The following is a 16,321-nucleotide window of genomic DNA, read 5'->3' as shown; positions in this document are numbered from 1 at the left end:
ACTGTGCTGCGAACACATTTAGTTGTATTATATTTTAATGTTTAGAAAAAGTATATTACTACATATAATAAAATGCTTATATTATTATGTATTTGTATATTATGAATTTTTGTATTTTTAATAATAGCTTTAGTACTACAATTTACAAATTTAAGTGACATTCAAGACAATTCGTAAATATACATATTATTTTGAACACAGATTTTGGTTGTAGGTATCGAAGATGTAATAATTTAGAAAATTAATGCGTAATAGTATACAATTTCTTGGAAAAACTCAGATGACCTCTGGAATCTAATTTGTTTCTGTCAAGACAATTCGTACTTGATTTCTGTTGCGAAAATATTTTAGTTATCTTATTTATTTAAAGAAAATAATTAATTACAATTAAAAATAAGGTACTCATGTAAATTATTTTTTACTTTAAGTTATATAGTTAAATGTGCATGATTATTACAACAAAAACAAAACAAATGTTTTACCAACTTCCAGGAGCATTTCAATCTCATAAAATGTTGTTTGATTCTGACATTTTCTGAGGTAAAAATAATAGAAAGTGAAATTGAAATCGAAATCTACTCGACCAAAGATGTCACGATGTCATTGTTATTCTTACATTTTGTCTCAGAAAATATTATTTTCTCTTGTCATTCTTATTTATATTATATTTTTATAAAGAATTTCTGCCAAGTCGAGCCAAACGAAGCGCAATGTATATGATATTACTGTATTGTATATAGATGTGATCTTAGAATATCATAAGTGTCGAAATAAATAATAATATGATGTTTTCAATAAACCTATTTCCTGTTTCTATGTGAATTGATATTAGCTAAAGCTCCTCCATTCGTACCTACTAATTGAACTCTCTACTAAATATATTTTCAAGAATATAAACAATACAATTTATTATTTAATACTAATTAAAAAATATATTTTCTAATAAATATTAATATTATTATCACTTAACAATAGCTTTATTGGACAAAATGTTATTAACTGTTCTTATAACTTTGTTATATACTTTTACGATTACTAATTATCGGAAAAATCTTTCTAATTACCAATTTAACGTAATATTTCATATCATTACTTGACTATAGATAAATACTTACTCAGTATAAGAATCTATAGAATGTGTAGACACAGAGACGTTGTGTGTTTCTGCGTCTCTCCATACATCGGGACTGGTTGAATCGTGCCTTCTGTATTGAAGCACATAGCCGATAACTGGGGAATTCCCGTCGTATGGTCTTCTCCATTGAAGACGAATAGATCGGGACGTTGTGTCCAGCACGCGAAAGTTTGTGGGCGGTTCTGGTGGTTCTATAACGATTATATCTAGTTTATATGTAACGATGATTTAAATATTTGTTCTTTTATAACCGGATTTACATTACGAAACTAGAGTCAAGTTATACTGAAAAAAAATCCTTAAAACTTATTGCACGACATTATATTTAATAATCAATAAGGCTTCGGTGCTATTTTTAGGCTAAAATGATCTTGGTTTGTTAATTGTAGTTAACCTGGGTGTAGCGTGTTTCGGTCGCGTGATAGCGAGAGTGAAACAATTACCATACAAATGGTATGATTGTTTATCTTCATTTGTTTCGTGAAAAAAGCTCTTAAGTTATACAGGCATTATTTCATAATTCATAACCAAATGAATGTTTTCAGTTCTGTGTTAAACATAAGATTTAATAAAATGATTCGTTTAATATTTTCAGTTGTATCAATAAATACATTTTCAGTTAAATAATGGTGCTTTCTAATTAATCCGATCTCAAACAACTACTTATTCAATTAACAGTCATACAACAACTTTTTAGTTAATATTTTAACTATGTTCCTATCACATATTTAATTACCTACCTACTTATTTTTCTATTTACTTTAACTATCCCATAATTACTTATTATTATGTATTCTATTATTCATACCTTGCACCCCCAGATGTACGAAATGATCGGATCTGCCATACGGGTTGGACGCCTGGCAGCGGTACACGCCCGAGTCGCGTCTATCCGCCCGCTCCACTACGAGCTCGCTGCGTAGACCCTCCGCGCTACGAGTTTCTGATATACTCATCCTAACGAGATATAAGAAATACGTTTATTTACTCCTATTAAAAGTCAATAGATATAATAATTAGGAATACGTTAGTAAGATACTATAAAAATATCAATATTTAGAGAAGTTTGATTAAAATTTTTGGCTGCACCCCATAAAAGACTACAAATTGTTTTTCCGGCTACACATTATAAGTTATATCAGAAAACTTTGTTTTCTAAATTTAATTTTATAATGCACAAAATTAAGTAGTTAGTCTTTTCACTTATATGCGTAACTAAAAAATGCGTAAAATTATTCAGTGTATTTAATTTTAAAATCGATATTAAGCACATTTAGTAAAAATTATCATCTTTTTAAAATCTCTAGAAACTGTACAAACCACAACACTGTAAAACAATAAACACGTAACTTCACACGCTATGTCCCACCCCACCCCCACAGATATACCTATAATCAGAATTAGGAAGTGGTCGTCCGGAATGGCTCCACGCGATCGCCAGCGGGCTGTCGCCGCGGGCGACGCAGACCAAACGCACCGTGTCGCCCAGCTTGGCGGTCACGTTCGCTGATTGAGTTTCGAATCTCGCTGGTTCTGTGTGCAATTCAATTGCACCTTGAGATCGTGTTTATAATACTCAGGTATGTGTTACTTACTCATCATAAACTATAGATGTTTATTAAGAATTGATAATCCTACGATTTAATATTATAAATGCAAAATTTTGTACGGATGGATGGAGTTACTATGTAACATACATAGTACATGTTACTGTTTCAAGAAAAAACTATTGAAAAGATTTGGATGAAAATTTACAGTAATATATCATTCAGAATAACTCATGAGCATTCTATGCACTTGATTTTGCTTGCGCGTTCGTTTGCGGCCCGCGGCCGCGGGTGAAACCGCGCGGTATAAGCACAAATTGTTAAAAAACAACTTGTTATTTAGCTAAATAAACTATAGTGATTAATAAAAAAAAATACTCGTAACAGCATATCGAAGAATTCATGAAACTTAGTTCCATAAAATAAAAATATTGATTTCAATTATCAATAAGGAAAATTACAAAAAGTTTTATAAACGATCTGTTGTTAAGTAACAGGTATATTTTTTAAATAATCTTGATTCTATTTATAATACATATATAAGATTTCTAAGCATCCACATTTTGTGAAAAAGAAGTAAGGAAACTTTTATCTTGTACCAAAATACTTTGCCCATTTATTTGTAATTTTATTAAATAGAAAAAAACTAAAAAGATAAATAAGTTCTTGCTAGTTGTTACGTATTGTTTCCATTGACAAATTAATGAACAGTCTATAATATAATAATTTCTGTAAAAGTTTACACTTATCATATCAATCAATTCGTTTATTATTCATTCGACTAAAATCACCGCATTCACTTACCATTAACATGAATCGTAAGGGCCTTAGATAAAGCCGGAGCGACGCCATTGTCAGCTCTGCAGCGATATTTTCCAGAATGTTCCGCGCGAGCCGACTCCAGCCTCAGTGAGCCGTTACTAAGCACCACTGGATCCGATACAGCTCCCAACGCTGTTTCTGTACTACCTTATAAACGAAAAATAGTGTTAATCTATTTTAAACCTTCGTGCTTTTATAGTTGAAGCCCGTGGAGATTACTTCGCCGTGAACGTGCCAGAAGTTTATGATGTAAGTGAATCATAACGGTAAGTGTTTTGTCGCAAAGTTTATTAAGTCTGGAGTACAGAAATGTTTATTTTTTAAACGCATTAGCGGTTATGATAATATTATAGACACACATTCACAAAGATAAAATGCTGCTCGAAATAGGTAGGTACTTACAATACCACCATATATTCCAATAACGAAATCACGACACTCAGATTATCTTATTTATTATAAATTGATAATTACATTAATATAATATTCAATATGAATTTATTCTAAAACACAAAATAACGAGAAAAGAAATTGGCGGTATAAAATATTGTCAAATTATACGACCACAGATAACACATAGTAATTAAATATTAAAAAAAAAGTATAAGTTGCCAGTTATAAAAAACATTGAGCGTTCTATAAATTGACATTTAATTAAATTAACTTATTTATTTAATTAATACCTTAAAATTCATTTAGCTTTCACAACTGAAAGAAAAATAAGAAACAGGAGATTTTATTAAGCAGAAAATCCATCATCTCCGAGCAGTGGAGCTTAGAGCGGACTTTAAAAATATAGTAAGGGAGCTTACCAGAGAATTTTGTCCAATAAATAGCGGGTGATGGATGTCCGCGCGCATCGCAGCTCACCGTGAGCGATCCATTTAGTAGCACGGCGGCGTCTGACGGCTCAATTTGCCAGTACGGTGGAACTGACGGGGAAAATATTGCACGCTCTTACACTATGATATGCAATTTGCGATTTCGATCATGGTTTCCGATAAAAAAACATAAACAGCACTTGTTTTTGAGAGTTATCAAAACTATATACAAATCAATATGAGGTTTTTCATTGAATTTATTATGCAGAAGAAATCTAATGGAAACAAGACAAGCATGAATAGGAACAACAAAAGATAATATTTAACCTTATTTTTACATGGAATCATATAATTTTATTTACATGATTGACGATAATTTCGATAATTATTCCGATGCCAATTTATTACGTATAAATGTTATTTCATACTCCACCTACTCTGTTACATTTAGCTCGAAACAGATAATGTGCGGAATATAATTTGGTTATTGGTATTGGATTATGAATGGAATTTAATTATAATGGTTCACCACTTTCCATATACCTCAGCGTGTATTCACAAATTAATATACGATTTTGTATTATTATGATTATACTAGAATGGATCACAGGATTTGGATTGGCGTGTTTGCAGTATTCGAAAACACAATAAAGCATACATCAAATAGCTATTAGAACACATTGTTTATCACATACATATAAAACATGCAATATTAGTAAAAAAAATGTCCTTAATTCTTGGTATCGTTTTTTCTAATAACATCATTATATAAACAAATCACAATCGTTTCTGCCAATCTCACATTTTAATAAAAGAACAATGTATAACATTACATTATATGTTACCTATATACTTAATTATTTTACGTAAAAAGTATACTCCAAATTCATAATCTCCATTTTTATAGAATATATTAAATATCATGTTGTATAAATTTAATCTGTTATAAAAACAAGGCAATTTTCTAAGTAGTATTTACCGCGAGTACGATAAGTTTGAGTTAAGGAAGTTGCAAGTGTGACGGAAAAGTTAAAATTTGTTACCGGATGGTGTAGAACAAATTATAGACTTGGTTTATCGCTTCTAAACTGCATAGCTAGTTTATGGCATGAAAGCTGTCTATTAAGCCTTGCCTAAGCCTTGATTTGGTATGCCTTTTGAAGATTCTTAAAGATTTCATGTTCTTATTGATATATTATATATTGAATAGCGTAAAATGTTTTACAAAATGTTTTGAATTATCTTGTCAAAGAAGACTATTATCTGTCTGAACTCGGAACCAACGTTTTATACTACGTACTTGGAAATTGGAATCAGTCAATCTTCAAAAGCATTGTAATGACTATCCAACAAGGCTTGGTATCTCATATATATTAATATACGACAAATGAAAACCCACGGTGCTTTCAAAAGCGGCATTCAAGCATTCCAACGGAGATACAAAACAAATAGTACAAAGATTAAACGTGTGGAAATGAAAGGCTCACCTTTGATGGCTAGTTCAGCAGACGCATTAGCTTTGCCGGCGGTGTTCGTCACTACACACGTGTATACGCCGCTGTGTGCTGCTGTAAGGCTTTTGAATAACAACATACTGTAGAACTCCGCGCCGCGCTCGTCGACCTGCAGTTACGTAATCTTAGCCAGACGAAAAAAATAACAAGAGTATATGAGTTTTAACTTTAATTAAATATTGTGGACGGTTCCAACTAGATGATGCGTGATTTTTTGTTTTAACGTTGTAAATATGTACAAAGTATTGTAAAAATACGATTATAATAAAAACAGGGATATAATTTATCAGAATAGAATGGAAGCTGCGCTTAAAAACTTTATTATCTTGTTGTTATTTATAGAGGCTTTTTAGGCCTCGTTTGTTTAGTAGGATTAAGGTTTTTTTTGAGGCCTCGTTTGTTTAGTAGGATTAAGGTCACCGTGTTTAATATGAATAAAACATACTGATTAATTATACTGTGGTATTAAATCGTTATTCATTAAATTGTAATTTATGCTTGTTCTAAATAAAATACTAAAAGCCATATAGCGTGCAATCCACCGCAATCACCGTCTATTGAGATGTCTATAGACATTACCTGTAGCACGCTAGAGATCGGCATTTGATCTTTGAGCCAAGAGAAGTAAACAGGCATGTCCCCTGACGTCACAGTGCAGGTCAACTGAGCGCGGTCGCCGGAGCGCAAGCCGGGCGGAAACACGATGGGCGACAAGACGGGCGGCGACACTACGTTCACTTGCACCTGGAATATTTGTATTTCAGTATCTTGGATTGTTAAAAATGGGCTAGAATTTTTGCAACCTCAAAAAGATGTACATTAAATTAACTTTTGTTATTGATTCTGTAAGATCTCAAAATTAATAAATAATCTTATGACGAATATAAGTGGGTACTTAGCTCATAAGGATGGAGACTTTGATAACAAAACAATTAAAACTAAACACAATATGTAGAATTTACCTATAACATTTGGTTCCAGTAGATATTGTTAAATATTTATTAATGAAAAACTTCACATTCAGAATTATTCAAATAAAGTATCTAATAGGTACCTAAGTAGTTCGTTTTTCATAACAGTTAAACTTATCATGCAAATGTGCAATTTGCAACGTATTCGTAATCTACTTCGATAACATTCTATTTTCAGCATTATATATCTGAAGTTGGCTGAATGCTGAATTCATACTAAATTAGAACGTTGTACTAGCTGCCCATGAACTCTTCTAAAAATAATATTGGATTCAATCCATGCCCGATTCAATCGATGCACGCTATATGAACTCCATACAAAGTATAATATTATCTCAAAGAAAGAACAATATTATATTTCTCGTGGATATACAAGCTTTGATTCTTACCTCTCTCCTCGCGAGCTCCCCTCCAGGTGTCATTACGGAACAAATCCAGCCCCCTTTATCCCTGTTTTTATCCACATTTATAATAGTTAGCCTGCCATCTACTTGTTGATATCTGGGATCAGTACCCACTCCACCTTCCCATTTTACTGAGCTGCAAAGTAAACATTTAATAAATCTTCTGTTACTTATTTTCCATGGTTGTGTAAGTAAACACGCGTGAAAGAGACAGTTATGCCAAAATGTAATGAGAGGGAAAAGGATAACAGTTTTTTTACGCAAGATTTAGCACGAAAATTTACTCACTCGATGGGAAAACCGTAATAAGGGCACCATATTGTCACTTCCGAACCCGCAACAGCTTTCACTGGATTCAAAGCTCTGATGTATGGAGGGCCTAGCGAAAATATATTTTCATGAAAACTCAGCATTTTGACTTAACATTTTTCTTTGATTCACCATATTCTTCTGTTTCTAACAAATAATATGTATCAAACATAAATCTATAACACAAATAAACCATTAATTTTTATTCAAATGAACTTCATACAAAATTTTGTTGTTCTGTTTTGAGTAGCACGCGTCTAATATGTTATATTACATACTTAAGAAGCACAGTTAAGAAGTTAGAATAAAGTAGTAAAACTTTGTTTCAATAAATAAACCATTTTAATTTCAACAAAATAAAAAATTAATTACATAATGTTGTTTAATTTAATTAACTACCAAATATGATTACCATAGACGTTCAACCGAGCGGCATGCGCAACCGAGCCGTGCACGTTGCTCGCGCGGCATTCGTACCGGCCACCGTGCTCCACCCGCGCGGTGCTCAGCGAGAGTGTAGACAGGATATAATTGTTCCCGCCCATACCAGATGGGCCGTTGTCACGACCTTCTGATATTATCGCGCTGTGCAAAAAAAAAACAAAACGTCAAATAAGAAAAAAGCTTTTTTAATTAAGTACTTCGTGAAGCACCTTGGCTAGTGTGGACGTGGCTCGGCCGAAAACATGCTTTCCTCTGCCGAGCCGCGGAAAATTCTTCGCGAGGCTGCTTGATATGTTTTTATACCAGCAAAATTTTCTACCATAATATATTGCTTTGCATAAATATTAAGATAAAATTTTTAAATCAATCAAACAGTGAATCTCTTATAATTCAGACTTATTTTTATTTGGATATCGATTGCATTAATCGTTATATTATTGTATCCACTTATGAATAGCTTGTGTTGTATTAGGACCTAAAAATTAGGTAAGTAGTGTATTCAAATCAACGATTCCAACGAAACAAAAAAACAAAACGAAACTCTTTCATAAGAAACATTAATTTATTCAGCTATAATATTACCACAAAATCTTTGCCCAAATGCCTTAATATTTCAACAAATAACCCATTGACTACATACACTTACCTACATACACTTCAATTGTTTCTACGATTACAATATAACTGAAAAAATCATAAGAATATTCATATTATATCTGGAAAACTGAACCGTGAACGAGCGACGGTTTAATAAAATACTTATGAAGGAAAATGTTAAAAGAACAAAGAAATATATTATATTTTTATAAACCGATTGCTCCTTATACGCCTGGTTACGTTATCAACCAAGACAATCTTTTGTAAATTTCGAGAGAATGAAATAAAATTATTTTTCTCTAATTTCCAAAAAGCTTACGCTACTTAGGTACATCTAAGCATGTTAACAAGACTTGTGAAATACAACTTCACGTACAAAAGTATAGATTATGTTGTCTTAACAAAAAATGCTTCATACCCATGATGCGAAGGAATTGGCTGTCCATCGAGGGTCCATCGAAACCTAGGTGGCGGATCCCCGACCGCCGAACACTTGAGGGCAACTTGCGCCCCGGGCTGTACAGCTTGTTCAATAAAAGTATACACCAATTCCGGCCGAGAATCTACAAAACACAACGCGTTATGAAAATAATAGGAGACTTCGGAGAAAATATGGTTTCTTTCTAACCTGAAGAGCGTTTTTGTCGTTTTCTTTTGTAAGCGCCGACACAACCCGTCCTCGCCGCTAATGAGCACCATATACCTGAGAATATATAAGTGCAACAATATTTTTGTGTCCCATAAAACAAGCCGCTCTTACAGAAACTCACATAATAAATAAGCAGTTGGTAAATTTTAGGTACCTACACATAACATAAGAACATATTTTGTATTGGATTCCTAAAGCTCATAAGACGTCTGAGAGATTAATCTATAAATATTTTCAGTAAGAAAAACAAGTACAGGGTGGGCCAAGAATTCGTTAACATTTAAATGTATCTTACCGCGCAAACTATTGCCGCGCGGGGCGCGGGCGGGGGCGGGGGCACTAGCTCGCTTCTTGGAAATTTAGTCACAATGGATCACTTCACGGGGCCGCAACGCGCTTACTGCGTGAAACGGTTTTATTTAAACAACTTTTCGCTCATTACTGTGAGACGCTTATTTCGCTTTGAATATGGTTTACACGACTTAAGTCAGTGTCCAAGTGCTCCTTTAATAAATAAATGGGTGAAGAAGTTCGAAGAGACGGGATCTACACTAAATGTGAAACAAACCGTCGGCCCGCGGACTTCTCGGAGCGAAGAGAACGTGCAGTATGCAGTTTCCGCTTCTGTTCGACGTGATTCAGATTTATCGACACGCAAACGTTCGGCTGAATTAGGATTATCCCGCACATCATTACGCCGTATTTTGAAATTAGATTTGAAATTACATCCATGTAAGATCCAGCTAGTGCAAGAACTAAACCCTAATGATTTAAATTTGCGTAAGTCATATGCCGAAACAATGTTAACTCGATTCAGTAATTTTGACAACATCTTATTCTCTGACGAAGGCCATTTCCACCTAAATGGACATGTCAACAAACAGAATTACAGGTATTGGAGCAGCAAAAATCCTTAAGCTAAACATGAGAGGCCACTTCACTCTCCTAAGGTAACTGTATGGGCCGGAAAAAATCATCGAAGAGATGTCGGCGATCTCGCGGTCTCTTTGCAGAAGAGTATTCGAAAACTTCAGGACTCGCTTAGATGAGTGCAAAACCCGTAACGGTGGTCATTTAGACGAAATAATTTTTAAAAAATAAATTACAACTAATAAGCTTTCTCGTAAATAAACGATTTCTAAAATATGTTAAATGGTTTTTTTTATACGATTTTTTCAAATGTTAACTAATTCATGGCCCACCCTGTATAAGTTCTTACAAAATGATTACAGACGGAGAACATTTTTCTAGACTGTATTCTTAGAACATTAAATAAAATGTTATCTTTTGATGTTTATAAATAAAGGACACCTACGCTTCATATGTAGCATTTTATTCTTTATTGTTCCGGAGTTGTACGCAAACAATAAAAGTACAAAGCCTCTATAAAGGACGTCTCATACGGAATGTGACTCGTTGAAAAATTCATTCTTTTTCCGTTTTACTATCCGCATTCGTTCAGAATTTATAAGGCTATAAATCGTGCGACCGAGCTAAAAATTTACAACCGAATGGGTTACTATTCAGTCAGATACAGAACAAAATTGCTGATATCCATGAGTGAGATGCAGCGTGAAGGTTGCAACGAAAATACCCTGAGAATCTTATTTATGTTGTGATGGTGTGACTATTTGCAGTAAAGATTTCATGTTTATAAATAAAATACTTTTTAACGGATTTCATGTTTGTAATAATTATTATAATTCCTCATGTTTGAAGATACCTACCGTTTTTGGCTCCCATTTCATAGACATAAAGTTTTAACAAAAGAGAGTACCCACTTAATTAAGTAAATATTACTCCTATGAAAAACCTTACGAAAAGTGAAATGTGAATTTCATTTCATAAATGAAGAGGGTAAATACACTCTTATGAAAAAACTTCATGCGATAACCTCGTCAGTACAATAGACGCTTGGCAAAACGAGCTTTTGACATATGAAAATAAAAAAATCTTCTCCCTCGCCACCTACGCCCACCTCCACCAAGATGGATGTCAGGCGGGAAATATCCGGCGAACTATTCCAATTTGAAAACTTTCCTTTTGGTAAAGTAACCGCTGGAGTACTAGCCCAGAATGGACTCGAAAATTGATCTCGTCAAAGTCACGTATTTTCTTGTAACTTTTCAACTATCATGTTTTGGGAAATCGAAATCCAATTCCCCTAATATATTCAGTCCAGCCATTCGTATGGACGGGGACATTACGATGTACGGTTTAGTGTGCATAAAAAATTCGGCAGATGGCCGACAATGTTTTTAGGTCACCGCTAGCTACGTGCTACGTGCTATACCTACCTACACATTTATTCGAGAATTCAATTCGAATTTCCTAAAGACTGGTTACGACTACATTTTTTACGTTTTGTATAAGGACTTGTTTACTTTCCTTTTTAATTTAGGTTTGGCATTTTCTTTGTGAAGTGAAATTAAGAAGGTTTTATATATAGGAGTGGTCTTAACGACGAGGAAAATGGTACATATTATTGTATTCTGTACGTTTTCTGGTCGTAGGAATTTAATCCCGGTTCCCATCCCATTTGAGAACTTTATCTGGCACGAAACTCATTAGAACCAGAGTTTTGTGGGTAAATTAAATACACTAATTTAGTCCCAGCCCATTTTGGCGTATACTACTGGTGCTTGTTTTTCGCAATTTATAAACTACTTACATAGAAGTTAGTAGATATGTATTGAAAAATAAAAATATTTAGTGTCTAATTTATAATTTGTAGAAAAACATGAACTTTTATTTACACACAAAAGCATAAATTCCAATCTCCACGCAAAATACCAGTTAAATTAAGACCACATACCTATTTTACATTAACACACCCATAAATTTCCAATTTCTGTACCCAGGTGATAAGAACGTACTGATAGGATTTTTTCACAACAATTTGCCCTAAGCTACAGCCTTATTTTTCTCTCTGAGTGAGTAGGAAATTTATGAGCGACCCCAAAGCAATAAAATACCTTGCGAGAAAATGAAGGAGCAAATCGCAATATATTTGTTCCTTGGTGGCTAGAAGAAACCCATTTTAAGCATTCGCGTGGGGAAATATTATTTCTTGCTAACAATGCGAGATGGAAGGTGAACGGTGATATAAACCAAATATAACTAACTATAATGGATATCGCAGTGTTCGAGTTATTTATTGCACCTCGAGTTTTGGTATCCAGAGATGAAAGATCGAGAACATTTTCGTATTAGATACGTATCTATATAACAATCATGGAAAATGTACCATAGAGCAAATGGATTAATTTAATGATACTGGTAAGCAAAATGGTTTAAATCAACAATAATTATAAATTACACAGCCATCTGATGCCGCAAGGAAAATGCATTTCGTTACGATAATGATAAATTTTGCATAAAATAATAAACCTGTCAATTTGTACGCGAATATAATAATTATAATATTCCCTGGGGCTCTTTTAAAATGTTGATGCAATTTAACTGAATATTCATTGAACATTATAATAATATATATTATTAATAACTCACAGTTTAAATATTATATACGACATTTGAAATACAATTAAAATTTAAATCACATGACATTATCAACATTTAATGTGCTCGAACCTATACTTTTTTGCGAACATAATTATTTATTTAAAAGTGCATTTATTTTTTTATGATAAATAATTTAAAATGAAATTGAGCATGGCTAGATGGAGTTTATAACACGAGAGAGAATAATTAGGTATATTCTCGAATTTTTTTACTAAAAGCTTAACTTGTTAACAGAAATGATCGATGTTATAAATAAGCTTTATTTATCTAATATGTCCTTATATATTATATATCCTTATTACATTTATCCTTGAACCTACGAGACAGACACTTATAAACTACCTAATATTGTCATAATATCACGACAAATTGTATTATTATAAGAGTATTTATTAATTTAATAAATTTAGAGAATAAGAATGCTAGAGTACACACATAATAAAAACCTATTATATACTTTCAAAAAAAGCTTCAAGGAAAATTATTTCAAAATTTTTTCGCCAAATCGATTAATTTCTTTAAAAATAAAGCACTAAACACATTCCGTCCAAAATTATTAAAGTCATCTTTTGATATTAAGAAATGAATTCCGCGATATTTCAAATTCTTGTTAAAATATTCGTTCATAAACGAAACGAATAGACCGGGAGATACTGACATAAAATTTCGAGTCATTTGTAACAGGATGGCGGTTCTACAGGGTTCTTAGTACGCAATGACAAAAAGAAAAATGATGGTGTGAACGCTGGTACCGGCGGCTTAGTCACGTGGGCGTTAGTCGAACTCATCGGAAAATAGCGAAAGTCAAACGATTTGTAACAGTATGGCACTTATTTTTCCTGTAAGTTTGAGGATCAACGAATATAAATACAAAATTTCAAAGATCTAGGTGTTGGAAATCTTCACTTATATAAATTAATAGTAAATTTATTTTTCAAGTATGACAGCACTTTTTCTCCCTACTAGAAGTATGGCAAATATAATAATGGTCACATTTTATCAAATACTCTCCAAAAAGCCAAATGCAATACTGGTACAAAAAGATAGGCGAAATAAAAAAAATTTGCAGATTTTCGGCGGTATGGCGACCATTTGGAATCGTCCGAAAAGTATGGCATGGCGATTTTCGTAAATGGCTGCACGACGATGGTTACCTGTGCAAAAGTTAGCTTGGTACAAATGGTTGAATAATTGTTTTTTTTAAATCAACACATTCGCTTCGGTATGGCGGGCTGTAAGTCATACCGGAAAAGTATGGCATGACACTACCGCCTACTTCTTTTTTATGGGCTATCGGTAAATTCTAAAATTTTTGTGTTACAAATCGTTTAACTTTCGCTATTTTTCCGACGAGTTCGACTAACGCCCACGCGACTAACCCACCGGTACCAGCGTTCACACCATCATTTTTCTTTTTGTCATTGCGTACTAAGACCCCTGTAGAACCGCCATCCTGTTACAAATGACTCGAAATTTTGTGTCAGTATCTCCCGGTCTAGAAGTATTTTCAATGTCTATAAATTTTAAAATTGCATGAATTCAACGGAGCGTCGAAATGAGTATAAAAATAGAAAGAATGACAAAGATGTCATCTGAGCTCGCTTCTAGCAGAGTAATTCTTAACCGCAGCACTCCAGAGACTGGGCTAACCATTATATTTATGACCTGTCTTATTATGAGCCGCAAGCTATATTTCTAGACTGTGGACTAGAACCTTTTAGTGGCAAAGCCTAGCATTTTATAACCATCATACAGTACAGTTAACGTCGCCCGATACTTAGTGGTCTCACAGACTTACTACATTCCATAGAGTAATAACGGTCACTTAGACTGTATTTTATAGGTAAAATAATAATACTTGACTATAGAAATATGTTATTCGTTATGAAATAAGCTTTTCCGCAGGGTTTTACTGTAAGTAGGTATTATAATTTGAACTACTGAACAATTAATATAAAATGTATGTATAGAATATAGATAATAGATATTAATCAAGTTTTCTATTGTAAATCTGTTTCTATTCTTGAGGTTTCACTATTTAATTACTAATTAAATTGTTGGTAATCCTTCAGTTGATTTCATTTCTCCCGTATTAAAAGTCTTAAAAAATTCAAAAAACTCTATCTCATACTGTGAAGCTGTAAATTTTAATAACATGAACCATACTAATTTGTTTCCTCGTGTAGCAATTTCATCTAAATAAAGTCACAGTGTTTCTTCAGTTATTTCCACGAAGCCCAATCCAATTAAATATTTTTATAACGTTAGTTTTATTACTAAAACAATTCTACTTCAAACCTTCTATCTGAATCTGACGACTGACATTAAAGCCGAAATCGTAATAAAAGTCAGACTTCAAAAGGTAAAAATAAATAAATAAAGATTGTATCCAAGCTCGTACACATTTTTTTCTGAATCAAATTCTAAAGAAAAATAAAGTGTCTCCATGTCAATGCAAAAAAGAAATGTAAAAGAGAAATATTAAAACGTATAACATGATATTGAAAAATAAGTATCTTTTGTAATATCTTTTACCTACATAGCGTATTTCTTGTACGAATAAAGTATTGCTTATGGACTTAATTACTCACCGGTGTTAAATTGCTTCTTCCATTTACCCTGTATTTCATCACAAGTTCCATTAGCAGATTCCACTTGTATGCAATTAAACCTGCAAATAATTCATAGTTATAACAAACTTTTCTAGCCAAACGGTTAAGTCGTTATTATTTTATGTTTATAATTATTATTCTAAATACATTTCTTAAATAAATTTTTAAGCCAGAAATTTCTTCATATCAAATGCAGGATGTTAAATGTGGGATATATTAATTCAATGCTTCTTCCTAATTAGTTCTCAAACTACCCTATTCAGTTTCTTTAAACTAATTCTTAAGATAATACTTAAATGAAGCTTTCATCCTACCATTCATAAACTACGGAAAAAGTTCATGAAAGTAATCCTTTCACATTCATAGGTGAACGCTTCGTAAATAAAGCTTTGACTAAAAGCACATTGAACTTCATATCCATGCATTAAATGTGAAGAACGCGAACTAAAGGCTAATAAATTTGTAAAGGCTATATTTGCAAAGTGCTGAACAAATGAGAAATTGTTGACGCAAACTGTTTGTAATGCGCAAAGTTGCTTGTCGAAACACTTGAATATGACAAACTTTGAAACAACGGCGCCGGGCGCTACGCTGCTAGTTTACCGACAAACTTTTATAGACCATTATGAAAAGTGACGATTTTTAATAAAAACCGTTCTCCTACATGCACTACTCAGTGCGAGCACAATGCTCAGCTTAAAACAAAGCGTTTCCTGCAAAAAGTTGGATTTAGAAAATATTTAATTTTACAAGCAGTGGATAAAGTTAAGTTATTACATGCTGGAGCCTGCATGTATTGTTTTCCGCATTCCAAACTATTATTTTATGCTAAATGCGCCTGAATAATGTGAATGATTATTTGGATACTGTGTACTCTTAAAATTAAAGTAATAAAATGTTAAAGTATTTAGGGCATGCACCCATGAAACATGAAAATATAATAATGAGTTAGGTTTTGATATTATACTATGTTA

The 16,321-nt window shown here is 32.9% G+C and overlaps 1 protein-coding gene across 1 annotated transcript in view; it reads right to left on the bottom strand.

The window, feature by feature from the left end:
• Nucleotides 1–16,321, bottom strand: part of LOC149480480 (cell adhesion molecule Dscam2-like) — a 63,851-nt gene that overhangs the window by 36,050 nt on the left and 11,480 nt on the right. The window contains exons 7-19 of the mRNA XM_089706854.1: nucleotides 15,327–15,406; nucleotides 9,193–9,267; nucleotides 8,983–9,127; nucleotides 7,936–8,108; nucleotides 7,503–7,593; nucleotides 7,200–7,350; nucleotides 6,419–6,583; nucleotides 5,813–5,948; nucleotides 4,317–4,436; nucleotides 3,487–3,651; nucleotides 2,524–2,668; nucleotides 1,944–2,092; nucleotides 1,116–1,326 (exon numbers count right to left, since the gene is read on the bottom strand). Of these exons, the coding sequence (XP_089562980.1) occupies nucleotides 1,116–1,326; nucleotides 1,944–2,092; nucleotides 2,524–2,668; nucleotides 3,487–3,651; nucleotides 4,317–4,436; nucleotides 5,813–5,948; nucleotides 6,419–6,583; nucleotides 7,200–7,350; nucleotides 7,503–7,593; nucleotides 7,936–8,108; nucleotides 8,983–9,127; nucleotides 9,193–9,267; nucleotides 15,327–15,406 (1,806 nt within the window). The remainder of the gene's footprint in view (nucleotides 1–1,115; nucleotides 1,327–1,943; nucleotides 2,093–2,523; nucleotides 2,669–3,486; nucleotides 3,652–4,316; nucleotides 4,437–5,812; nucleotides 5,949–6,418; nucleotides 6,584–7,199; nucleotides 7,351–7,502; nucleotides 7,594–7,935; nucleotides 8,109–8,982; nucleotides 9,128–9,192; nucleotides 9,268–15,326; nucleotides 15,407–16,321) is intronic.

The sequence above is a fragment of the Colias philodice genome, chromosome 18, assembly GCF_061535455.1.
Source record: "Colias philodice isolate Cphi_HAF_F1 chromosome 18, ilColPhil1 Martin Lab GWU primary, whole genome shotgun sequence".
NCBI classification, from domain to species: domain Eukaryota; kingdom Metazoa; phylum Arthropoda; class Insecta; order Lepidoptera; family Pieridae; genus Colias; species Colias philodice.
This window is presented reverse-complemented; position numbering and strand designations above follow the sequence as displayed.